The sequence below is a fragment of the Arvicola amphibius genome, chromosome 8 (genome assembly GCF_903992535.2).
Source record: "Arvicola amphibius chromosome 8, mArvAmp1.2, whole genome shotgun sequence".
Classification (NCBI taxonomy): Eukaryota; Metazoa; Chordata; class Mammalia; order Rodentia; family Cricetidae; genus Arvicola; species Arvicola amphibius.
The window spans coordinates 84,289,894-84,316,939 of record NC_052054.1 but is presented as its reverse complement, the minus strand read 5'-3'; the positions used below and the strand labels follow the sequence as shown (position 1 = coordinate 84,316,939).

Below are 27,046 nucleotides of genomic sequence, written 5' to 3'. Positions count from 1 at the left end.
TTGGCGAGCTCCTCCTCCACCCCTCCTCTTCCGAGACCCAGCTGCCCTCAATGGACTCACCAGTCAAAGGAAAAGCCTTCACGCCCCTCTCCTTTTTAAGACCTCCAGGAAATCCCAAGAGAAATCAAGAAGCACATAGAAAAAAAGCCACTTTAATTAAACTGTTCAGTCGTCTCGCCCCATAACAGGGACTGAAGTTAAAAATAGGAATCAATTTCTGCAACCTTTCAGGGCAGCCTGTGAAATGTCAAGGTTTAAAAACTTATTTTACAGCAAGATTTACATATAAATACATTCTGTACAATGTGTGAGCTGGGAAATCAAGGGACTTCATCATGGAAGCGATTCCAGGCTGAGGCAGGCCAGGGCAGGACTCCATTACTGCCTCCTTAGCGGGAGACTCTTCAGTCTGCAGAAGGAAACAGGAGAGACGGAGTGGATGAGACACAACTGTGCCATACCCCTACCCCTTCTAACCCTTAATACAGGCTTAGACTAGAGCCCAGGCCAGCCCCACATGCACAGAAATCCTCCTGTCTCAGCTCCCAAGTGCTGCGATTGCAAGTATGAATCACCACGGCTGGCTTTAATTTGTTCAGATTTATTATTATCATTTTTACATTATGTGTCTATGTGTGTGTGTGCATGTGTGTGTGTGTATATTTGTGTGCATGCGTGTGTGTGTGTGTGTGTGTGTGTGTGTGCAGGTACTCAGAGTCCGGAGGAGGACATCAGCTCCCCTAGAACTCTAGAACTGGAGTTACAGGCAGCAGCAATGAGCCGCTTGCTCTGGATGCTGGGAACAAGACTAGGATCCTCTGTAAGAGCAGAGCTGATGAGCTGCCTCTCTAGCTCTTTAGTCCTTATTGTAAACTCTTTCTTCCACTATTTTCAGGGTACATAGCGAGACCCACAAACCTACATCTTGCATCAGGATCAGTTTCTAACAGCAGCTTCTGATGCCGGCTTCACACTCACATACGACTTTTAGGAAGGAACAAAAATGTCACTTCAGGGCCCAAAGCTTTCGAGTGATCAGTCAGAAATGTCAACTTCAAAATACAAGAAAGTAGGTGCTGGGCATGGTGGTACACGCCTATAGTCCCAGCACTCAGGGGCCAAGAAGATCAGAAGTTAGAGGCCAGAATGGGCTACATAGCAAGACTTCTCCCAAAAAGAAAGAACAAAAGGAAGAGATGATCGCAAAGGAAGTCCATGGCCCCTTGACTCAACACAGAGTAGGGCTTCACTCTAGAGAGAAAACCAAGGACAGAACAGGCAACACTCTATTTTTAATTTACATAAAGGAACACTACACAGTCAAGGACCAACCAGCTACCGTTGCCTAGATAACACAGAAGCATCTCCTAACCCAGCTGTTGAGAGCTTATATAACACAATCCGATCAGGACTTGAGGAGCTAGAGCAGTGTACAGCACTAAGGTGCATGAGATCCTGGGTCTAATCCTCAGCACTGTAAATACAACAAGGGAAAAAGCTCACACAACTAAATTGCACATGGTTCCTTTAAATAAAACAAAACTTTAGTAGGAGCTGGGCAGCACTCAGAGGACTGATGGAGGAGGCTGGTCCAGGCCAGCCTGGGCTAAATAATGAGATACTATCTCTTTTGTTTGATTGTTTTTTTGAGACAGGGTTTCTCTGTGTAGCCTTGGCTATCCTGGAACTCACTCTGTAGACAGGTTGGCCTCAAATTCAGAGATCCGCCTGCCTCTGCCTCCTGAATGCTGGGATTAATGGTGTGCACCACCGTGGCCTGGCTGAGATACTATTTTGGAAAAGGACAAAAGAAGAAGGCAGGCAAGATGGTTCCGAAGGTGAGGGCACCTGCCCCAAGCCTCGCGACCTGAGTCTGATCTCTGGAACCCACACGTAAGTCCCACTGTTGGCTGGTGGACAGTGAGGGTCTCGGGTCATTGGAGGACTCTCTTTTGCCCTTAAGGCAGACAGTGGTACTCTGGCCTCTCCCTTTTCGCTCTGCTCCACATTCCCACCCCGGTTTGCTGCCTCATTTCAGGTCCAAATCAACAGGGGCATCTGAGCATCAGCTGAACCCTCTAAAACTGAGAGCCCAGGCTCCTTTTCTCACTACAAGTTGTTACCTTGGGTATTTGTTACAGTGATTGAAAGCACAGGGTGTCTAGAGCAATCTGAAGGCCGAAGACCAACAGCACACACCACATCCCTGCCCCTCGGGCTCTGTCCCTTGTGTTTGTCTCCTTGGTTTTGTTCTTTTTTGTTGTTGTTTTTGGTTTTTTTGAGATAAGATCTCCTGTAGCCCAGGTTGACCCCAAACTTGCTATGCAGGTCAGGATGACTTTGAACTCCTGATCCTCTTGCCTCCCCCTTTTAGGTGCTGGAAATACAGGCACCACCACACCCATAGACTTTACAGAAGTTTTACATGTCAAGCAGCACAAAGCCACCTGCCTGGGTGTTTGGGTGTTCTGCCTGGGTGATCCCTTGTGCCGGGGTGAGTCTCCCACAGCAGAGTCCTGCCCATGGCAGCCCTGCTCATCTGAAGATGTCAGGGCTCACATCTGCAAACCCAGCATTCTACAGGGAAAAGCAGAGTCACCATGGCTTTCAGGCCAACCTGGAAGACATAGTGAATTCCAAGCTGGCTGAGCTTAGAGAGTGAGATCTGTCTCAAACAAGGAGGGCAGAACTGGGTGTGAGTGGAGCTAACTAATAGGTGTGTGGTTAATTTGCATTGTTAACATGACTGGATTTGGCATCACCTAGGAGACACATCCTAGGCCTTCTGTGAAGGTAATCCTAGAGTTGTTTAACTGAGAAGATTCACCCTGGATGTAGGTGGCAACATCCCAAGGGCTGGGGTCCCACACTGAACAAAAAGGGATAGAGAAGGAAGCTGGCTGAGTGCCAGCCTTCGTCTCTCTGCTACCAGATCCAGGCAGGTGTGATCAGCTGCTCATCCTACACGATGGACCACACCATCAGACTGAGAGCCAAAAAGCCCTCTCAATTTGCTCTCTGTCCCTTATTTTATCACAGCATAGAAAAGAGGCAGAAAATAGCTGCCAAGGGGTGGGGCCCCCGACCATGGGGTTCACAGGTCTTTAGAACTGGTTTGTGGGAGGAATGTGTTAGGAGCTGCAAGATAGAGACACCCTAAAAGGCTGTAGTAGACCTTCATAGACTGTCTGGTGGGAGTGTGGAAGGCCAGAAGGCAGGATGGCAGAGACCAGGCATGAGCTTTCAGAGGGGAACAAGGCCTCTCTTGGGAACTGGGCTAGAGGTCATTAGTGCTATAGTCTGGAAAAGGAGGCTGGGGTGGGCTGGAGAGATGGCTCTGAGATTAGGAACACTGGCTTCTCTTGCAGAGGACCTGGTCCAGGTTGAGGTGCCGGCATAGCAGCTAACCACTGTAGTCTAGCTCCAAGGATCCAGCACCCGCTCCTGGCCCCTGGGTGCACTGCATGCACGTTCAGGGAAACGTTCACACACATAAAATAAATCAATCTTGAAATAAATATATTAAACATGCACCACAATGTGTATATGATGTGCGTTTATAACTGCGTGTGTGTATGATTGTGTATAGGACTGTGCCCATGTGTGAGTGTATGAGTGTGTTTATATGATTATGTGTGTGCAGCCGGGTGGTGGTGGCGCACGCCTTTAATCCCAGCACTCGGGAGGCAGAGGCAGGCGGATCTCTGTGAGTTCGAGACCAGCCTGGTCTACAAGAGCTAGTTCCAGGACAGGCTCCAAAGCCACAGAGAAACCCTGTCTCGAAAAACCAAAAAAAGAAAACAAAGTAATGATTATGTGTGTGCATCTGCATGCATGTATGATTGTATGTATATAACTGTTTATATAGTTAATGTTTCTGTATATGATTGACTGTATATGATTGCATGTATGTGTGTATGATTGTGTGTGTGTGCATGTGTGCATATGTGTTCGTACAGAAGTCTTAAATGTTACCAGAGGACCAATAGAGGAAGTTAATGTGAGATGAGAGCATTTTCTGTTGGGCCTGAATTTTTCTCTCTTTCTCTGTTTCTACTTCACTCCCACTTTGAGGTTTTGAGACACAATATCACACCATGTGGCCCATATTGTCCTCAAACTTGAGACCCTCCTGACTCAGCCTCCCAAGAGCTGGGGTGACAGGTGAGGCCTGTGCCACCCCCCTAAGCCAAAGCCTCTGAGAGCTCACCCCGCCCTCCCCCGCTACCGTCTCAGCAGCTCCTGGGGGCACAGGTCCGCCATCGCCCCCTCATCGCTCCCGCTGTCGCTGCTGTCGCTCTCGGAACTGCTGCTTTTCTCCGACTTCTTATTCCTTTGCTTACTTTTGTGCTTGTGCTTCTTGTGTTTCTTTTTCTAGGAAGAAAAGAAAATATAAACAAGGATTTAGATGTGAGAGAAACAAACAGGGGCTTCCCTGGATGACTCAGTGAAATAATGAAGCTGAGCAAGCAGGGGCTGGGGAGTAGCTCAGACGGCAAAGTTCTCGTTGACCAAGCTCGGGTGCGTAAAAAACACGGGTGGTACAGGCCTACTGTCCTGTCCCAGCAGTGGCAAGTTCCAGGTTCAGTGAGAGACCCTATCTCAAATAGGTGGAGGGGGCTGGGCAAGGTGGCACATACCTTTAATCCCAGCACTTGGGAGGCAAAGACAGGTAGATCTCTGTGAGTTCAAGACCAGCCTGGTCTACACAGTGAAATCTAGAATAGCCAGGGCTACATTAAAAAACCCGGTCTAAAAGAAACCAAAAAAACCACATCCAACACACATACAAAAGGTGTAGAATGATTGAGTATGATGCTTGATACTGACCTCTGGCCTCCAAATGCACATTTGAACTCACACATTTCACACATAAACACACACACACACACACACACACACACTAACCTAGGGGCATGGGGTATGACCTAATGTTAGAGCTCTAGTCTAGAAGCTCCAAGTGGGGTTGGGGTTATTGTTTGGTGTAGAATATTTGCCTAGAACCCACCAGTGAGGGGCTGGCAGCATAGCTCAGCAGTTAAAGGCTTAAAATTCCCCTGAGAGGAGCTGGGAACTTGGCTCAAAGGTAGAACTCTGTCATATAAAATGACCTGGGCTGAAAAGAAAGAGGAAAAAAAAAACCCAACAACTATACCAGGCATGTGTTTGGTTGCTGGAAAACAAAACTTTTTTTTTTTTTATTTAAAACTTAAAAAAAATTAAAATTCTCCTTTGGAGTGCACTTTGGCCTAATGGTGACAGTCAGACACTAACAGCGGTGACACGTTAAACTGTGCACATGCTGGTCTCCCCAACATGTCCACAAAGGACACAGCAGAATCACACAGATGCAGGCGGGATCCTTGCGACTCCACCTCCATCCTCCTACCACCTGACTCATTGGCTGGACGAGCACTGGGCAAGGCAGAGAGGAGGAAGTGGTCACTGGAGAGCAGGGGTAAGGACACATGGGTTTGGCTTCCAACACTGTGTGAATTTTCACTCTGTGTGGTGCGGCTTCTCACGGACTGTACGCCTGGACTGGGCCACACAGGTACCACCACTATCACCAACCAAACTGTAGGTTATGAGCCATAAAGAGCACATGCACGATAAGAGAGGGGACGTGACAGTGGAATCCATCCCGTTCCTTCTTCTCAGGTTACCTTCCCTTCAAAGACCACTAAGGACCAAGAGCTCAGTCCTTAGTAATAATGAGGCGGCTGGGAGCAGTGCTATTATTTAATGTTTAGTATAAAGTGCCTCAAATCCTTTTTTAATGTCTTTTTTCTTTATTTTTACATGTATGGGTGTTCTGCCTGTGTATATGTTGGTGCACCACATGCATGTTGTGCCAGCAGAGGCCAGAGGAGGGCATCAGATCCCCTGGAACTGGAGCTATAGTTGTGAGCCATCCTGAGGGTGCCAGGACACAAACTTTGTTCCTCTGCAAAGGCAGCCAGTATGCTTACCACTGGGCATCTCTCTAGCCCCAAATTCTACTTACCTACCTCTCTTTCTCTCTCTCTCTCTCTCTCTCTCTCTCTCTCTCTCTCTCTCTCTCTCTCTCTCTCTCTGTCTCTATCTATCCATCCATCCGCCCACCCACCCACCCACCCACCCACCCATCCATCCACTTTTTAGTTTTTAGTTTTTATAATTTTATGCTTTAAAAGAAAAAAAACAAGGTTTCTGGAAAAAAAAAGAGTTAGCATTGGATGTGAACAAGTCTGTCAAGGCACCGAGGGACCCATGTCCCTCCTGGGCCAGGAACTGCTCTGGATTTCTCAGGACACTCCCACATGTCTCTGCACTCTTGGGAGGGAGGCACTCACCTTCTCTTTCTTCCGTCTGTGCTCTTTCTTGGTCTTGTGTTTTTCTTTGCTCTTCTTAGGTTTCTCTTTTTGAGGTGTCTCAAGTTTCTGACGAGTATCTGGGAGTGTAATGAACACGTGAGCAGCAGGGAAGATGTGGAGACCGACCATTAAAAGGCTCTGCAGTTTTCTAACCACACTCATAGTCAGATATTTCAAAGTTTTACCTCCCCAGAGTTTTTTTTTTTTTTAATCCTACTTTTTTAAAATCATATCCCCGAAGTAACCTATGGACCAAGTTATTATTCACTGTATAATGGATGGCTAGGGCATTCTGGAAAATGTGCCTCAAAAAGCCACAGAGCACTTCAGCCAGCAAGTACTAACATCAACCCGGACCAAAGATCCGTGGACCAAAGCCAAGAGAAGCACGCTTGCTGGCATTCTTTGAAAGTTGGGGTCGACAGTCGCGCCAGTATCTAGGCGGGAATACCACAGGAAGCTTCGCGGTGGGCAGTGGAATCATGGGCCACTTATCTAAGTGGGCCACGCTATCGTACTTGCTAGCCTGGCCTTCAGAGCCACGGGAGAAACCCGTCTGAACATTTTCACAGGGATGTTAGCGTGTGACCCCTGCACAGAAGCTGCTGAAGATGCTGGGGAAGAGGGCTGGCCTGGTGTACAGCCGAATGAACAGGCTGATTTTATTTGCTCTGTTAGCCAAAGTCCAACAGAACCTGAAATACTCTTCTGTCCACAATGCCCATCCATCATCTTTTTCTTTCTTTCTTTCTTTCTTTCTTTCTTTTTTTTTTTTTTTTTTTTTTTTTTTGAGACAAGGTCTCACTTGTAGCCCTGTCTGTCTGGGTACTCAGTACTCACTCTGTAGACCAGGATGGCCTTGAACTCACAGAGCTCCACCTGCCTCTGCCTCCCGAGTGCTGGAAGTAAAGGTGTGCATCACCACACCTGACTCTCCTTTTCCAAAACTGTTTTTTTTTTTTTTTTTTTATTTTTAAGGCAGGGGCTGACTAGCCTCCAACTTGTGATCCCCCTGCCTCAGTGTCGCGAGTGCTAGGGTTATAGCACCATATCAGCCCTGTAAAATGACAACTTAAGATGCTTCCCAACATCTCAAGGTTGAGAAGAAAAGGCATTTTGAGCTTCGATACTTAAAGAAACAATCATGGCTCAGGCACTCGGTGGAAGCACTGGGTTTCCATGGTGACTGTAATCGGAAACACATGTGAACACTTGGTGGGTGTGGAGTCAAGGGGACAAGTGGGCGGACATTAATAGCGCTGTTCCTTTGCAGGGGCGGCACATGGGGGTCTGGACTCACTGGGGCAGAAGACGGGAGGCAGCCGTGGTCCGAACTCTTCTCGCTCATCCATCTGTACCTTCTGGATGGGGAAGGGCACTGCGGGCACACAGGGCTCTGGCTCAGCAGCTGAGGAAGAGCAGTGTATTAGTTTCAACCCCTGCCAGCGCTAATGCATTTGAGTCCTGGCGTCTTTGCCACTGGACTCTGCACTTTGTTCGCTCTGCTGAAGCAGCCAGTGCGGCGCACACAGTGATGGACATGGTGGAGGCCACCTCTGCCTGTGGACACTGGAGCTGGGAGGTCAGCATACTAGGCCACAGAGAACCAAGTGCATGGCAGGTTGTCCACAGGAAGCCACTATAGCTGGGGGCGTGCACTTCAGATCCTTTTTGATTGTTTGTTTGTTTTTGTTTTTCTTGAGACAATCTTACATAGCCCAGGTTAATCCCAAACTCGCTATGTTGCTGAGGATGGCCTCCTGTCTATACACCAGTTTTGGGCCATGTACAGTCTATGTGAACCTAAGCCCGTGTGTGTGTGTGTGTGTGTGTGTGTGTGTGTGTGTGTGTGTATGTGTGTGGTAGGCAGGCACTCTACCACATGACTATATTGTTATTTGTTAACATTTTTGTTGAAAGAGGGTCTCACTGTGTAGTGCTGGCTGTCCTGGAACTCACTATGCAGACAAAACTGTCCTTGAACTTTTATTAGAGATCCATCTGCTTCTGTCTCCAGAGTGCTTGGATTTAAGGTGTGTGCCACCATGCCCAGCCTACTTTTGAACTTTTAGATTTCGAGTATTCACTTTATAATTTAAAACAATAAGGGTTTATCTACAGGAAAAAAGAAGCCAATATTGCAATCATCTAAAAATAAACATTGTATCATATCCCTGTGTGACTTCCTAGTCAAGGGCCTTCAGGATATACTCAGGTGTATCAGGGCAGACAGAACCTCCCGAGATGCAGATGAGAAACCACCCATGGCTCCAGCATCCCAAAGTCTCCTACTTCAGATGGCCTCTTTTTTTTTTTTTTTTTTTTTTTTTGAGTGCTCAAGACAATGCACAGAACATGCAGGCCAGTTTTCTGGGCAAGTGTGGAAACAAGAAATGAGAGCAGACCCTCTTACCAAGGATTAGTATGTCAGGCCATACCCGCTTGAGCCAACCAAAACCTACCACATCCCATAGACAGTGGAATCTAAACATCCATGTTTTCCCAGAACTCTAGCACTCCCTCAGCAACCAGGTAGAAAGAGAAAGAATCCAGGATCTTGCCTAAGCTAGATGTTGAGCTCTACCCACAGCCCTTAAAAAAAAAAAAAAAAGGAAAGCATTTTTAAAAGAAAAATTGTACTTTTCCATTCTTCTTAACTAGGCTAAGTTGGGAAAACAACAATGTCAAACACAACTATCTTTAAAGCATACATCAGCGATGTGAACTGATTTTAAAAAGAACCAGTAACCAAGACTCTGCTCATGCAAATTCAAATATAATGATGAGAGGGATGGAGATGGAGAGATGCTGGAGAGATGGCTCAGTCCCCAAAATGCTTGCCACCCAAGCATGAGCCCAGAGCCCACATAAAAAGTCCGGTGTGATGGCATACATTTGTAATTTCAGAGCTAGGATCTTGGGGCTTGATAGCCAGGTTGCTTAGGCAACCTTGTGAGCCCCAGGTACCCATGAGACCTAATCTCAAAGAGCAAAGTAGTTGTTTATGGAAGCATGACACCCAAAAAGCAAGGCTCAGGAGGCACACTTACAGCTGATCTCTGGCCCCAGTGTGCACGCACGCACACAGGCACACCTGAACACATTAACACACACATACATATGCACACAGATGCAAATGCACACAGTATCTGTGTGTGCACACTCGTGTGTGTATTATGAGGTATCACTGATTACTAACTATCAATTGTCCTAGTTTAAGGTTGCAAAGCCAAATGTGGTGCAAACCTGTAGTCCTAAGACCTGGAGGTGGAGAAAGGAGCATCAGAGGTCCCAGCCTGGACTCAGAAAGCTTAAGGCCAGATGGGGCTTCCTGCCAGCCTGGCTCATCACACACAAACAAGACTATACCTAAACCTCTCAGTGCCCCAGTCAGGGAGGTGACTGTACCATGGATCACAGGGGGCTCCCCAGCAGCAGCCTCCTGGGAACTTTTAAAGCTGGCCTCCTCGGTGTGTTCTTGATTGTCTTCACTGTCGTCTTGCTCCTCCTCTGAGGATGAAGACTGTTCATCAGAAGAACTGGCAAAGATGGCCTTGAATATATCCATGGAAGGGCGGCTACGTTCCCCTTCCAACTGCGTATCCACACCTTTGTCTACAGTCTGCGTTAACAGAGAAGTAAGAGTCAGGAATAAAGGAATTCAATGCCTTGAAACACATAGGCACACACAAACACACAGTTAAGATTGGCCTTAGGGGGATGGACAGATGGCTCAGCGGTTAAGAGCGCTGGCTCTTCTGGAGAACCTGGTTCGATTTCCAGCACCCACATGACAGCTCACATCCGCCTGTCACTCCATCCCGGGGATCAGACGTCCTCTTCTGGCCTCAGTAGGTCCTGCACGCACATGATGCACAGGTGTGCATGCAGGCAAAACACTCAAACACATTTTTAAAAAACGGTTTAGGGTATCCACTACCACTGCCTAACTGAGCACGTCGCATTTCCCTCTCTCTGTGGGGCTCGTCTAGAATACGCTCAGGAAGCATAAGCAGCTGAGGCCCTTTCTGCAGACTGGCCATTAACAAGATCTATGGAGGACCCAGACAGATGAAGCTGAGATAATGCCTCTGCGTGGTCTTAAGACTTCATCCAGGCCGGGCGGTGGTGGTGTACGCCTTTAATCCCAGCACTCGGGAGGCAGAGGCAGGCGGATCTCTGTGAGTTCAAGACCAGCCTGGTCTACAAGAGCTAGTTCCAGGACAGGCTCCAAAGCCACAGAGAAACCCTGTCTCGAAAAACCAAAAAAAGAAAAAAAAAAGAAAAAAAAAAAAAAAAGACTTCATCCAGGCCTTTGGTGTCCAATGTTAAAATAATGAAGAAACCAGCTGATGTGGTACAACCTGCAGTCCCAGCACTGGGGAGACAGAGGCAGGGGGATTGTACTTTGAAGCCAGCCTGAGCTACAGAGTGCAATTCTGTCTCAGAAAAGCAAATAAAAGCCGTGTGGAAAATGTTAAGAGAAATCTGGAGACTCCTCTCTCTCCACAAAGCAAGAAGGAAGCCAGGGCATGGGTTAAAATGGCCACACATCTCCTTGGCAATTGCTGAGGGCCCTTCCTAAATAAGGCTGAGAGATGAGCACTGGGGCCGACAGAAGGAAGAGGCGGTGACTTTGTATGAGCCTGACTCCGTAAGCAAGGAGCAAAGGAGTGAAGGAGGCAGTCGGCTCTCAAACAGCTCGTCATGAGAATAACATGAGTCTGCCTTTTTCCCTAACTGTGTAGGGGGCCCAGCCCAGTGTGGGCTGTGGAGGTGGGCTTTGAGGGCTCACATATACTCAAGCCACACCCAGGGAGACAGACCACTTCCTGTTGTCTAAGGCTCAAGATGTAGGACTCTCAGTTCCTTCTCCAGCACCATGTCTGCCTGCACGCTGCCACGTCCCACCATGAAGATAACAGACTGAACCTGTGAACTGCAAGTCCCATGATTAAATGTTTTCCTTTATAAGAGTTGCCATGGTCATGGTGCCAACACTAACTAAGACGGAGAGTGAACACAGGCCAGGTGTGGTGGTCCACATTTTGGAATTCCAGCATTCGGGAGGTGGAGGTGGGAGGTTTAGAAATTCAGGGAGGTTGAAGCTAGCCTGTGCTACATGGGACTGTCTTCAAAAGCAAGAATGAATATGAAAAAAGGTATAGAAACTATACATATGATAATTGGACAACTAAATCAAAAATCAATAATTATGTTAATATATTTAAAATATAAGATTATCAAAAACATTTTAAGTAACACCTGAGGGTATGCAATTTATAAGAAATCCACTTAAATATAATGATATTGATGGGTTAAAGGTGAAAAGATTGAGCTGGGCGTGGTAATCACATGCCTGTCATCCCAGCACTTGGAAGTTGGAGCAGGAAGCTGAAGAGTTCAGGGCCGGGCTGTCTACACAGTAAGACCTTGTCTCAAAAGGGCAAAGCAGGCTGGTGAGATGGTTCAGAGAACAAAGGTGCTTGCTGCCCAGCCTGACGACCTGAGTTCAATCCCCGAGCCCCACACAGTAGAAGGAGAGAACCCACTCTGATAGGCTGCCCTCTGACCCACATTGATGTGGGATTCCCCCTCCCCCCGTATGTTGTGAATACCATTGGTTAATAAAGAAACTGTCTTGAGCGTATAGCAGAGCGGGGCAGAACAGAGGCAGGTGGGGAAAACTAAACTGAATGCTGGGAGAAAGAAGGCGGAGTTGAGAGAAGACACGGAGCCTCTTCCAGAGACAGACATGCTGAAACCCTGCCAGTAAGCCACAAGCCTCATGGTAAAATATAAAATAATGGAGATGGGTTAATTCTAGATGCAGGAGCTGGCTAGCAATATGCTTAAGTAATTGGCCAAGCAGTGATTTAATTAATACAGTTTCTGTGTGATTATTTCGGGTCTGAGCTGCCAGGTGGTCAGGAAACAAACAAGCGACCTCCTTACAACACCACATATGTGCAAACAGTAAACAAAATAAGGGAACCCAGGGACATCTTTGACACAAAAATGACCGCTTAGCATTTAGAAAGTTGTATCTTCTCATATGAATACATTAAGTCTGGTTTCGATGGTTTATACTAACCGGATGCTGCCCTGGCCAGAGGAAGCATGGAGCCTTTTCTCGAATAGTCTTAGCTACGATTGTGTCGTAAGTCCAGTGGGCACAAGCCAGGTACAACCCAGAGGCACACCCATCTGCTGTTGGTTCTAGAAACACGTGTCCTCAGCTACTGACACAGCTGCCTATGGTCTTCTTCATCCTTCACACTCACTGCAGAACCGGGGAGTTGCAGCAGAGGCTGTTCAACTACTTAAGCAGACTCCTGCTACTGAGTAGAGAACACATCACATACAGAGGGGCCCAGGACACAGTCGCCAGCAGAGACTGCTGAGGCCCCATACCTTGTCTGGGCGTGGCTCCGGGGCCTGTTCCTCCTTGTTTCCTGAGGTGCTGGGTTCTTGTCTCGGCGGGCCAACTTTTGATCTGGCCTGACTTAAAAACTCACTAATGGAATCCTCCTTCTTCTCCTGTTTGGATGTGTCCCATCGTGATGGCTTCCTGGATTCTAAAAGGCAGGAACCCGACAGAACACTGGGTTTAGTGAACAGAAGGCAAATTCTTCAAAGCTCAGAACTCGGGACACCTTGGGTGGGCCAGGCTCTGCACACAGCCCTGGGGATACAGCCGGTGTGGGGCAGACCCAAGCTCTAAGGTTAAACATGGGCCTGGCCTGACTAATAGGTGCTGATGAGCAGTTACAAGTAATTCTCAAGGGGGGAAGTCTGCATCACAATCACACTTAGGGCTGGACCACCCCCTACTCTTCCTTGGAGCCCGTCAGGGGCTGAGACCAGGGTCAGAACCTAGGTCCCAGGGAGCTCTACTCACTGTCAGGACCCCGCTGCTGCTGCTGCTGCTGCTGCTGCTGCTGCTGCTGCTGCTGCTGCTGCTGCTGCTGCAGTTGCTGCTGCTGCTGCTGCTGTTGCTGCTGCTGTGAGGCTTTTCCACTGGGTGTCGGGGCTGTGGGCGGAGGGGTTGGCTCTGGGAGCGTCAGGAAATTGAAGACTGAGTATTTGTCCCGCTTCACTCTGGGTAGGCCAACTAATGTTGAGCTGGGGTTGGGGTAAGAATGGAAAGAGATGAAATTTAACAACAGCTGGGATGAAGCCCTCTTCCTAAGAGACTTGCTGTCTCTCATCGGCTCTCCAGTTAGGCCACAGGGGCTCAAAACATTTCTACTTCCCAAAGCGGTTCAGGAAGGCAGAACCCATGACTTCAGAGCCCTTGAGTTTTCTCTATTAGAGAAAGGACCACTGGGCATGGTGTTGCACGCCTTTAATCCCAGCATGCAAGAGGCAGAGGCAGGCGGATCTCTGAGAGTTCAAAGCCAGGTAGGATACACAGTGAGACTTTGTCTTAAAAAGTCTTAGAAAAAAAGCATAAGGACTAGAGCTTTTCACCTCAAAAATGGCTTTACACTAAAGGAACGTTCCACAGCTAGAATATACATTTTCCAGACAAGGTGTATTCTACAGTATATGCTTCCTGGGAATGTTTTAATCAAATAAGAAGCTAAACTTGTATTTTTTTAATTGATTTATTCATTTTATGTGTGTGAGTGCTTACCTACATGTACGTATGTATGTATGTGTGTATGTGTATCACACATATGCCTGTTGCCCATGGAGGTCAGAAGAGGGCATCAGATCCCCTGTGACTGGAGTTACAGATGGCTATGAACCACCATGTGGCTGCTGGGAACTAAACCTGGTCCTCTGCAAGAGCAGCCAGTGCTCTAAACCACTGAGTCATTTCTAATGTTGTATAAAGAGAATTTAATAAACAAGGCGTTAGGCAGAAGAGGGGGCCCAGCAGCAGAGAGCTTGCCTAGCATGTGCAGGGCCCTGTGTTTGATTCTAGCATGCTGCTAAGCACACAAAGGGAAAGTTGTTTGACGTAAAGTCTCTCTATTACATAGACCAGGCCTCTTCCTCCCAAGTGCTGGGATCAAAGGCAGGCACCACCATGTCCAGCTGTAAGTAACATTTTTAAAGTAAAATGTATGAGAATCATTTTTAAATGGCACAGAGCTAGGTGGTGGCGGGACACACCCTTAATCCTAGCACTGGGGATACAGAGGTAGGTGGCCTCTGTGAGCTGGAGGCCAGCCTGATCTACAAAGTGAGTTCCAGGGTAGCCAGGGCTGTTACAGAGAAACCCTGTCCCAAAAGAAACAAACAAACAACAAAAACAAACAACAAAAAACCAAAAAACAAAAAGGATACCTGAAGCCATTAAGAAATGGAATGAAGTTTATCTTATTTTAGCAATGGATTTAGAGATCACAATATATGTGGCAAGCACAGACACATGAATCAAAATTAAAGGGGGTGGAGCAATGGCTCAGCAGTTAAGAGCGCTTACTGCTCTTGCAGAGGACCTGGGCTGGGTTCCTAGTACCTATGTCCTGTAACTCCCGCTCTAGGGGACCTGACACTCTCTGTTGTCCACTCTGAGACCTCACATATACACACAGAGAGATACATACACATCAACAAACACACACACACAATTTAAAGTTCAAGCAAATGTCCAAAATTTGCAGCTCCCAATATTTACAAGTTAAGTTCCTCTAGAAAAAGGGAACGCAAGAGTATAAAATGAGCCCTGATGGTGCTGGAAAATGGCTCAGTGGTTAAGAGTACTTGTTGCTCTTACAGAGGACCCAGGCTAGGTTTCCAGCACCCACGTGGTGACTCACAACCATCTATAACTCCAGTTCGAGGGGAATCAATGGCCACATGCAGGCAAAACACAAAATAAATCTAAAAAATGTTTTTCTTAAATGAGGTTTAGTAGAGTGGATACAGTTTTTACTGATGTAAACACAGGCAAATCCAACTTACCCTGGATAAGGGTCAGGGACATTAAACCTCTTACACAGAAGCTTGTCGGGGTGCCACTCAAAAGTGTCTCTGGTGAGCTTCCCAAACATCTTCATCTTCACAGCTGACTGCTTGTCACTGACGTCATTCTAGGAAGAGATGGACAGTTTGTTTGATGTAGTCAGAGCCTTCTGTGTTAGAAATATCCTCAGGTAAGGTAACACAGTGCTCCTGCAGAGGACCCAAGTCCCATTCCTAACACCAAGTCCAGCAGCTCACAACCACTCCAGCTCCAGGGCATCCAAACCCCGTCCTGGCCTCCACAGGCAACTGCACTCACCTGCAAATACTCACATGTACATACACACATATAAGAAGATGATTTTTTTTTTTGAGTCAGGGTTTCTCTGTGTAGCCCTGGCTGTCCTAGAACTCAATCTATAGACCAGACTGGCCTCAAACTCACAGAAATCCACCTGCCTCTGTCTCCCAAGTGCTGGGATTAAAGGCGTGCACCACCACTCCCCAGTTGAAGCATTTTTAAAAGCCAATGAAAATAATCTTAAAAATGTATGTCAGGAGACAGAGACAGGTAGATCTCTGAGTATGAAGCAGACTTGTTTACATAGCAAGTTCCAAGCTAGCCTGGTCTATATAGCAAGACCATGTCTCAAACACAAACAAATAAGAAAAGGTCAGAGCTGGAGAGATGGCTTAGTAATTAAGAACACTGGCTGCTCTTCCAGAGGACCCAAGTTTGATTCCTAGCACTAGGATGGTTCAACCATCTGGAACTATACTTCCAGGGAATCTAATACTGTCTAACCTCTGAGGGCACCATGCACACATGTGGTACAGAGAAATACATGAAGGCAAAAACACTCATACATACATATATATGTGTGTGTGTGTGTGTGTGTGTGTGTGTGTGTGTGTGTGTGTATGTATGTATGTATAGATGTATATATATACACACATATATATATATATATATATATCACTAAATTTAATTCCATTGTTCTTACCAAAAATAAATAAATAAATAAACTTGAACTATCAAAGAGTTTGGGTTGCTACACTGCTTTAATATCTCATAAGCTAAACATCAAATCATTTCTTACTCTACTATGCTATGTGCATTTTTCTCTTTTCACTGATTTAAAATATTTAGGTGCATGGTGTTTTTAATTTTAAAATTAAATTAATAACTAGGAGGGTCTGCAGAGATGGCTAAGTCAGAAGTGCTTGCCACATAAGCATGAGGGAGCGAGTTCACATCCCCAGAACCCATGTAAAGACTGCGTACAAGAGCCTGTGTCCAGAATCCAGCCCTGGGCAGGGGGAGACAGGTGGGCCCCTGCAGCTTACTGGCTAGCCCCCCTAGCTCAATCAATGAGCTCCTAGTTCAGAGCCTGCCTCAAAAAAACAAGGTGAGCCGGGCGGTGGTGGCGTACGCCTTTAATCCCAGCACTCGGGAGGCAGAGGCAGGCAGATCTCTGAGTTCAAGGCCAGCCTGGTCTATAAGAGCTAGTTCCAGGACAGGCACCAATGCTACAGAGAAACCCTGTCTTGAAAAAAATACCAAAAAAAAAAAAAAAAACAAAAACAAAAAAACAAGGTGAAGCCAGATGTGGTGGCTCACACCTGTAATCTCAGCAACTGGAAGGCCGAGGCAGGACGAACAGGAATCCTAGGCCAGCTGGCCTATATGAGACCCTGTCACAGAAAACTACGTAAATTACAGAGTAATTGAGAAAGACATTTCAATGCCGACCTTAGGATTCTACAAGCACACATATGCACATATACATATACACATATGTACATAGACATCAAATTACCTAAGACACACTTGCACATCCACATAAAATTAAATACACAAATTAAAACTGACTAGAGAGCTTGGAAAGGTAGCCTGATGGTTAGACTGTGGACATATCACATGTACAAGCCTGGGTTCAATTCAATTCCTACAACCGCAAAAACACAAAATAAAATTCACCAGGTAGGCACAAGATGGCGACAGACCTCTTGGTCTCGAGGAACTTCAACCTGATCAGAGTCGTCCTCCTCCTTGGCATGCGTGAACCTGGAGGACAGGGTGGAGTGGGACGACACGTAGAGCTGGGCTGCCCGAGCAAACTCCTCCCGCTCTCGGCTCCGCTCCCACTCTGTCATGCTGGGGTCCAGGCAACGTTCCAGAGCATCTGTGTCCGGGGAATGAGGCGTCATTTTACTCCCGGGAAAACACGGTGTCTGAGGGAGAGCATCGGGTAGACACCATTGTGCTGTGCAGGAGCAAATGTCCTGACTCTTGTTGGAGACAGCCTGCACTGGGAGCTACCTGCAGGCAGTATTACTCCGTCCTTCATAAGATGCTCCTCTTTTTTCAGATTCATCTTACTTTCCGTGCATGAATGTTTTGCCTACAAGCATGTTTGTGCACCGTGTGTGCCTGTTGGATCCCCTGGACCTAGAGTTATGGGTGGTTATAACTGCCTTGTGGGTGCTGGGAAACAAATCTGGGTCCTCTGCAAGAGTAGCCAATGCTCCTAACTGCTGAACGATCTCTCCAGCCCCGATTCAGTAAGACGTTTTTATTGACTTCCACCTATTAAATGGCACAGAGGGATCCAGAAAACTGATGCGTGGCTGAGGACACTGGTCCATCTAACTACGGCCTGTGCTCGGGGAGAAAACTATCCTTTTTCTGTAATTTTGTTTTGTTTTTTACTGAAACAAGAACTTGCTACATAGCTGGGGCCAGTCTTGAACTTTTTATCCTGTTGCCTCAGACACCCCGGTGCTGGGGTTTTAGGCTTAACTGTTTCTACCACATGTTTGCTTTTCAGGGTCAAATGTGAGGGCACAAAACTTTCACACTGTTTGTACCAAGGCAAGCAATGTTGATGACTGATCAGGGAGTTTCAGCTCTCAGTCTGTGACCAGAAGGAACACAGAGAGGCTGTCTCCCCAGCCAGGCCAGCACCCACCTTTCTGACCCTTCTTCATGTGTACTAAGAACTCTTCATATCGTCTCTGCTTTTCTGGCTCTTTGGCAAAAGGCTTAAAGTTGCTGGCTCTTGTGGTGGCTGTCCCACTGCCCGGGGCCAGGTGCCATGGGCTGGCCGCAAGGTCCGGCGTGGAGGCCTGAGCTCTGCTGATTGAAGCGCTCTGGGCCAGACTCCGGGCCTTGGCTTGAGCTGCCTTCAGGTCAGTCACCTGCTTCATTTCTTTAATTCTTTCTTTGTCTTTTTGGGACAGAAACTCCAACACTGAAGTAGCTGACCCTAGATAAAAAAATAACAAGAGACGAAAACAGATTTACCTCCTGCTGTACACAGTCAGTATCACAGATGTACATAATCAGAGATGAGTGTTTATGCTTACTGTCTCATCAATATTTATATATCCCTCTGGACTATATATTCGCATAATAATGGGGCAGGTGGCCATGGGTACAACTGAGACAGAGCAAATGCCCAGACTATGCAAAGCCCTGTGTTCCGTGCCCAGGACGAGGACTCTGAACCACAGGTGGCTACGGTCATGCTCCCACAGTGCTCCCTCAGTGCTCCCACAGTGCTCCCACAGTCCTCCCTCAGTGCTCCCACAGTCCTCCCACAGTGCTCCCATAATCCTCCCACAGTGCTCCCATAGTCCTCCCACAGTGCTCCCACAGTACTCCCATAGTCCTCCTACAATACTCCCACAGTCCTCCCACTGAGCACTCATGTCACAGAAGCTCACTGGGCACCAGCTCCCCAGAGACGCTGGCCCAGGGCCTGGGGGATGAAGCAGGTGAGGTCCTTCCTCTCACTCAAGCTAATGAGCACCCTGCTGTGGAAAAACAGTGATGGTTCATACCTGTAATCCTGGTATTTGGGAGGCTGAGGCGGGATTATCATGAGTTCAAGGCCAACCTGAGCTACAGACTAAGGCCTTGTCTCTAAATAAATGAATAGGCTGGTAAGATGGATCAGAGGGACGATCTGAGTTCAGTTCCTAGGACCCACATGGTGGAAGGAGAGAACTGACTCTTACAAGGTGTCCTTGACTTCCATACAGGGGTGGTGGTATGCACACAGACACACAGACACACAGACACAGACACAAACACAGACACACACACACAGACACACACAGATACAGTGAAGGTGCCAGACATGGTGATATGGACACACACATACACACACACATACACACATAGACACACACACACACACACACACACACACACACACTCAGAGTAAAGGTGTCAGGCATGGTGATAGAACAAAACAAAGAATCTAGACTAGTGGAGGGTATACATAGTGAGACTCTTCTCAAAAAAAAAGAAAAAAGAAAGAAAGAGAGAGAGAGAGAGAGAGGGAGGGAGGGAGGGAGGGAGGGAGGGAGGGAGGAGGGGGCACCCAGCACGGTGGCAAAGGCCTTTAATTTCAGCACTCGAGAGGCAGAAGCAGGAGACTCTCTTGTGAGAGACAGACGCTGGAACCTTACTGGTAAACCACAAGCCTCATGGCAATACATACAATAATAGAAATGGGTTAATATAGATGTAAGAGTTAGTTAGTAAGAAGCCTAAGCTAATAAGCCAAGCAGTATTGCAATTAATATGGTTTCTGCATGATTATTTCGGATCTGGGCAGCCGGGAAATGAACAAACAAACCTCCACCTACACAGAGGTGTCAGAGCCAGAAGCTCAAAACCATCCTTGGCTACATGAGATCTTTAAAAAAAAAAAAAAAAAAAAGGGCAGCAAAAAGAACAACTACCACCAAGTAATAATAATAATAAAGTCTGTGTACACTGCCACATGCTGTTTATAATCCATGGCACAGCTCCTACAGCCTGCGGATACAGAATGCATACCAGGGGCATCAGGTAACACCACAAACCCTATTGGATAACAAGTTCAGTCTCCTGCATCATACGTACCTTGAACAGGCATCTCTCCTAGCAACTCCCCCCTCTTGGAGGCGTTGAGTTGATGCCTACTGTGCGTCCCCGTGTCTTGTCCTGCTTTCCCAGATGACTCTGACAACACCTGAAGTAAGTGAGCGTTCTCAGACGTTGGGGCAACCACGGGCCTGAAGTAATGCACCGGTCGATAGTCTCTGGGCAGTTGAGGGGGTGGATAAATCTTAATAAAACCAGACAAAACAAAGATCAGGAAATCCAGGCTGCAAGATCACAGAGACCTCATAAAGAAAACATGACCAGCCCGGGTACACTTGGGAGGTGGGCAGCAGAGCAATGGCCTGGTCCCTGAAGGCACCAGAACCACTGTCCCAACGATACCACCCTGCCCCACATATACACCCAGCCACTATAAGACAAACATTAAAATGTGTGATTCAAGACTTTGAAAAAAAAAACCCTTGAAATTAGGTAGTTTTAAATTCAAAACTCTTTATTCAGGCTATGGTTCACTTCTAAAGTGAAACTTCGGACCTTCGTTTTCTAAAATGTATTTATTTTTGTTATTTTATTTGTGAATGTGTGTGTGTGTGCTGTGCCTACGACGGCCAGATGAGGACATGGAACCCTTGCAACTGGAGTTCCAGGTATTTGTGGGTGCTAGGATCCAAACCCCACTCCTCAATATTAAGCAGCAAGTGCTCTTAACCACTGAGTCATCCCTGAAGTCTCCTGCCCTGACTTTCCTTCTTAGTTCAAAGTATCTTTAATTCAGACCCTGAGTGGAGCTGAGGATGTGGCTGTTACAGTATCTCAGGCACAAGACCCTGGGTTCAGTCCCCTAGACCCACCCTCCACCATCACCAACACAAGACAAAGACAAGCTAGGTACAGCTCAGTGCTAAAGTGCTTGCCTTGCGTGCATGAGGTCTTAGGTCCAAACCTCAGCATGAACAAGAGAGGAGTAGGGAGAGAAAAGTTGACAAAAACTGAAATTTACATATATTTGTGAAATTTCGGGATTTATAATTCTGAAAACATTGATGACTGTAGAACAGAAAAGTTAAAAAGGAAGTGAAGTTTTATTGTTTCTTTGGGGGATGATGAAACTTGCACATACAGTACATGGTCTCTATTACTGAGCTGCAGCACAGCCTAAGCCTTAAAGGTTTGTTGTTGTTGTTTGTAAACAGAATTATACTATGTAGTTCTTCTGGGTGTCCTGTGTACCAGGCTGGCCTCTCTGCCTCCTGAGTGCTAAGATTAAGGTGTGCACTACATACCCAGTCATTAGATATTTTAAGTAACTACTGAACGGTCCTCTTGCTCTTGGTATAACAAACAGATTAACAGTTGCATGTACATTGACTTCTAGAATTAGAAGTTCCCGAAAGTGGGAACCAAGTCAACTCTGACCTCGGCACCAGGTGGAGCATTCAGTCTCACATGCACGCTGTTCTGAGAACTTTTCCCTATGCTGAAGTCTGTACCCTGTCCTTACAGTTGGGAGTTTCAAGTTCCCTAGGGCACAGTGGAATTACTGTGCATTACTAAGCACTTTGGGGTGGGGGAGGAGAAGCGTTTACTTGCACACGGTAGGCGAGCACTCTTGCCTGAGTAATAGTCCCAAAACACAAAGCTGATGTGAAAGTAACAGAACAGCCTTCTACCACAGTGCGAGGGTGTGGGGGCTCTGTTTTGTGGTACTGAGAATTTAACCACTGGGCCACATGTCTGGTCTCTCTGTTAACAGAAATGTCTTTTTTTTTTTTTTAATGTGTATTGCCTGTGTGTCTGTGCACTACAACATGTGTGTCTGGTGCCAGAGGCCAGAAGAGGGAGTCAGATTCCCAGGAACTGGAGTTGCAGACAGATGTGAGCTGCCACATGGGTCCTGGGAATCACACGTGGGTCCCCTGGCAGAGCAGCCAGTGATCTTAACCGAGGAGCCACCTCGCCAGCCCCACCTCTTTCCCTGGCATAAAGCCTGTCAAGTAGACCTTACAGCTGGCCAGGAAACCCCTGGAGTCTGTCCTTTTCTGCCTCCACACACTGGATGACAAGGACAGCCACCACACCGGCTTTTCCGACATGGGCTTGGGAACTGAATTCATGTCTTGAGGATTTTCTGGCTAAGCTATGTGACGTGTGTCCCCTACCCACCCTTTTTTGAAACAGGATCTTGATCAGTTTCCTGGGTTGGCTCAGAACATTCTTCTGCCTCAGCTCCCATGTGCTAGGATTACAGGCGTGTACCACCACACCCCGCTTCCTTCTAAAGAGTTTTAAAGGAAGAATACGCACAAATATCAAATTCCCATAAGTACATTGATATAGCTCAATTAATTACTTAATATGATAAATAAATATTAAAATAAAGAATATATATATATTAAAATAAAATAAACATTATAAGCACCAAGACAGGAAAATAATGTAAAGGTTTTCTTACTTTCTTTGAAGATAGAGGTTTAGAAGCCAAGGAAAATCCTTCCAAAATTTTGCCAACATATCGAAGCTCTCGCTCTGGTTCTACAAAATGATGTCACTGATTAATTCTAGAAGTTGAGGTGATTAGAGCAGACAAAAGACTTCTTATCTTGCAGAGCACAAACAGTGCCCTGGGTGAGGTCACAGGGAAGGAGCACTGAGGGACAGAATGGCATTCAAGCCCTCATGCTTCTGTTGACACAATGACTGGAGGCTCGCCCCGCTGCCCTCCGCTGCCAAGACAGCACCCTCACTGTCCTCAGAGCAAGGCCCTCAAAGAACAGCGTCTGCACAGGCGCCAACACCATGGTGTTTCGCCCCATGGGGAGCCCAAGGACTCCGGCTTGAAACCTCTAAAAACACAGCTTGGCATAAACCCATCAAGCCGTTCTTTCCCTCCCCACCAAAGAAAGCAACATTGCATCCTTCTATGGAGTTAAAGTTCTCAGAAAAAAAACATCTAGAGTGCAAAAAGAAAAAATCCTAACTGTGAGGGTCATTTCTCACACCAGTGCCCCAGGGTGGCTGTCTCCCAGTTTCCTTAGCAACAGCACAAATAAGGCTCCCAGGCAACACAATCAGGTCTGATGTGATCTCACCCTAGGACAAACTGTTGTTGCAAACGAAATGCTAACAGCAGATAAAGACCACAAACTAAGGAAGCAAGCTGAGTGACCAACGCCCTGGGACTGGGGCAGGGGACAGTCCACTGGCTGCAGACTACCCTGTGGCAAAGGCCCTCTGATTCACAAGATGACGCTCTGCAGAGTGGGTACACATAAGATTCATTCCAGCCTCGTTCACTGCTGGAAGAAAGAAAATCCTAAAAGTCAACAGTGGAGGTTGGGTGAATGAGGATATATTCACTCAGTCAAAAGAAAATCAGAGCACATGCAGTGAATATGTACAAATTTAAAAAGGAGAGACAAAATATCCCCAAACTCTTATAGTCCGAACTGCAGGCTTTGTGGCCCTGGGAGCGGTGAAGGAAACAGATGTGAAAGAGACACTTCCAGGCAGGAAGATCCAGGAACTCGGAACCGTAGCTCGGGCTTCCGGGGGAGCCCAGCAGGACAAAGGCACTATATTATAAGCATGAAGACTAGAATATACTACCAACTACTGAAGACCAAGAGGGGCTAATTTGCATATTGGTTTTAGTTAATTACATATTGGTTACTGATATAATTACGATAACTATTCAATTTCATTCTATCAGTTTCTAGAGTATGCTCAATTAGTAATTAGTATTTTACATTATTATATAATTAACATATAACATATTTTCAATGGCATATCAATACATTAGCTATATAACATAAATAATAAATCAGCACATAACTATTAATAATATAACACAATAACACTTATAATTACAACATGTGAAATTATATATCTTTTGGGCATGGGGATGGGAGGGTGCTGGGACTGAGCTGAGAGCACTGTACTGACTGACTCTATTAGATGCTCCCAATTCTCCATCCTGTCTACTCCCCTGTGACATTTCTAAGCAGCAAGACTGGAATACCAGTTTAACCACAGGATCTTAATCAACACAGACTCTGGCTCGATATTTCAGTTGTGCTGACAGACACTAATAATTATGACAATTACCTCTATAATTCTAGCACCTGGGAAGTGGGGGCAGAAAGAGCACAACTCTGGGACAAGCCTGGGCTACATTGCTAAACAATACTTAAAAAAAAAGTTAGGTGAGAAATGTCCATGTCTGACGCGGACAAGAGCCCTTTAAGTGCTCAGGGGAGCAGGTTAGGCCCAGCTCAGGTGTGCTACAGACTGCTGGCCTGTCACTTGGTCACCAAGCCTGGTCTTCTGATCTGCTGTTTAAGTTGGCTGCAGTTGCCACCTGCCAGTTCCCTGAACTCTGAGTCCTCACTGCTGTCTAAGCACAACACGGCACCAGTCCCAGGCTGACCAGATCCCCAGTACACCCCCTCTTCACTGCTGGCTTAACTGTGGCTTAAACCCCAATTCTTTCTTATATCCTATACACCACAGGCCAGGTAGGTCTAGACTTCACTGTGAGACTCAGGCAATCCTCCTGCCTCAGCTTTCCAAGTGCTAGAATTATAAGAGAGTCATTGTACCAGCTTCCAAAGTTTTTCACCCTGCATATTTTTAGGTTATTAAGTTTTAATTGATGTGTGTGGGTGTTTTGCCAAAATATATGTCTGTATACTATGAGGGTGCCTGGTGCATGTGAAAGCCAGAAGAGAGCATAAGACCCCCTGGAACTGGACTCACAGGTGCCTGTGAGCTACCATGTGGGTGCTGGGAACCAAATCCAGGTTCTCTGCAAGAGCAGCCGGTGCCCTAACCACTGAGCCAACACTCCGGCCCCACATCCTATATCTTCGATAACTTCTTCTCCAGAGTCCGGCGGTCCAGTACCAGAGCCTGCACCCCCGGGTTCTGAGAGCCCGACAATGGGTCCTACAGTCCGGCTGCCAGGATTACCTTTCTGACTTTTGTACTGTTTGGGAGCTGTCCATCCATAGAGGCCATCTCCAGGCTCCTCATCCTTCAACACAGTATCATACTTGGACAGAGTTTCTGTGGCGTAGATGTCATCATCTTCCTCTTCCAGGGCACCCACACCAAAAGCCTACAAAACACAAGGTTTCAAACAGAGCTCACAGGCTGTAGGGTCTGTCTGCACCGCAGGACGAAACTGCATTAAGGACAGGACCCTGCAGGCCATACGAGCACTTCCACGTCACTGAGAGAGATGTGAGCAGAAAGCCCAGGTTAGAGGAGCCTTGGGTCTATGGGAAGGCAATGACCAGAAGCGAATGCCACACTTAAGTGCAGGCACAATCCTCCAGCCGCAGCAGTAGCCACCAGCACAAGCACGGGCAGAGACGTGAAGAACACCCACACAGCACTGAATAGGCAGAAACTGGCTCTGAAAGGAGAAAGGCAGACACGTGTATCTCTCTCTAGTCAGCATGGTCAAGGTCTGAAGACATACATGGGGGAAACAGCCTGAGCAAGCTTATTTTTTTGTTGGAAGAGTGAGGAAGACATGCAAAGAAAGAAAAGACAATGAAACAAAATAACTAACCTTTTTTGAGATCTCGCTATGTAGCCCTGGCTGGCCTGCAACTTGCTAATGTAGTCCAGGCTGCCTGGACTACACAGATCCACCTGCCTCTGCCTCCCAAGTACACAGAGTAAAGGCATGTGCCGCCACACTGATCCATCCCTTTTAAGGGAGAATCTGTGAATTCGTTTGAGAAGGTGAGCAAGTTAAAGCTCCTATCTTTGCAAAAGTAACACAACCTCCAAGTCAAAGGACTCAGGGTGTGAAGTAGCAGAGGAGGCTGGCTCAGAACTGAGCAGCTTTAGTCTTCTGTTGGGCTATCTTGCGGCCCCAGACTGCAATTAGACTAAAGCAGAGCATTGGAAAGGTTTTTTTCTGCTTGGCCCCACACAGAGGGAAAAAACAGTCCTCCAGCTGGGAATACGGGTTTCCACCAGGGCACCATTATTAAAATTAGGAAGGCATGGTGGGGGCTGGAGAGATGGCTCAGAGGTTAAGAGCACTGGCTGCCCTTCCACAGTTCAATTCCCAGCAACCACATGGTGGCTCACAACCCCTTTTCTGGTGTGCAAGTCATACATGCAGGTAGAACACTGTATATATAATAAATAAATCTTAAAAGCAAAAGAAGAACTGGGAAGATATACATCACAGGTGGCCAGGAAGGACTTCCGAGGAAATAGAAGGGGCTGGGCATATGGCTCAGTGAAAGAGTTCCTGCCTAGTGTACATGAGGCCCTGGGTTCCAGCCCCAGTCTTGGAACAGAAACAAACAGAGAAGTACAGAGAGAGAAAGAGAAAGAGGGGTCTGGGGAGGAGAGGACAAAGTGCCTACTATGGGGATAACCAAAGATGGGAAGTGTATTTAGTTCTCAATGTTCCTGCTTATACAATACAGAAACCTTTACCTGGCCAGAAATTCCCAATTTTCTTCCTTTACTCAGGCCAACATCTTCAAGAAGATGGCTCGTCCCCTCAGATGCTCCACCGAAAAGATTCAGATGTTCTCCTGGCCTTCCGAACAGTGCTTGGCGGGGGTCCAGGCCCTTGTAGGCCAGCCCGTGTACATTATCTTTAGGAGTAAAATCCACAGGCATGACGTCTTTAGGAGCAAAAGTCACATTGTCAGGCAGGTAGTCATCATCTTCGTCCTATTCACGTGTGTGAGGAATTAAGGTGAGTCACTATGGACGTCAAGGCCTCAGAGTGCAGTGATTAACTCCAAACAGAACAGTCACCAAACTCAAGTTTCTGTTGCCAGAAATGATCAGATCCCAACCCTGAAGTAACACCATGGTGAGACCCTAAACGGGCTGG

General features: G+C 46.9%; 1 protein-coding gene across 2 annotated transcripts in view; it reads right to left on the bottom strand.

Moving 5' to 3' along the window:
* Window positions 1-136: 136 nt before the first annotated feature.
* Gpatch1 (G-patch domain containing 1) overlaps window positions 137-27,046 on the bottom strand; it is a 42,348-nt gene continuing 15,438 nt past the window's right edge. For both annotated transcript variants that reach the window (XM_038340310.1, XM_038340309.1), the window contains exons 7-20: window positions 26,638-26,880; window positions 25,144-25,291; window positions 22,628-22,707; window positions 20,194-20,398; window positions 18,248-18,544; window positions 17,283-17,461; window positions 15,276-15,403; window positions 13,258-13,481; window positions 12,771-12,934; window positions 9,765-9,978; window positions 7,657-7,764; window positions 6,336-6,433; window positions 4,229-4,374; window positions 137-409 (exon numbers count right to left, since the gene is read on the bottom strand). In XM_038340310.1, coding sequence (XP_038196238.1) covers window positions 379-409; window positions 4,229-4,374; window positions 6,336-6,433; window positions 7,657-7,764; window positions 9,765-9,978; window positions 12,771-12,934; window positions 13,258-13,481; window positions 15,276-15,403; window positions 17,283-17,461; window positions 18,248-18,544; window positions 20,194-20,398; window positions 22,628-22,707; window positions 25,144-25,291; window positions 26,638-26,880 — 2,265 coding nt within the window. In that variant the 3' untranslated portion in view covers window positions 137-378. The remainder of the gene's footprint in view (window positions 410-4,228; window positions 4,375-6,335; window positions 6,434-7,656; window positions 7,765-9,764; window positions 9,979-12,770; window positions 12,935-13,257; window positions 13,482-15,275; window positions 15,404-17,282; window positions 17,462-18,247; window positions 18,545-20,193; window positions 20,399-22,627; window positions 22,708-25,143; window positions 25,292-26,637; window positions 26,881-27,046) is intronic.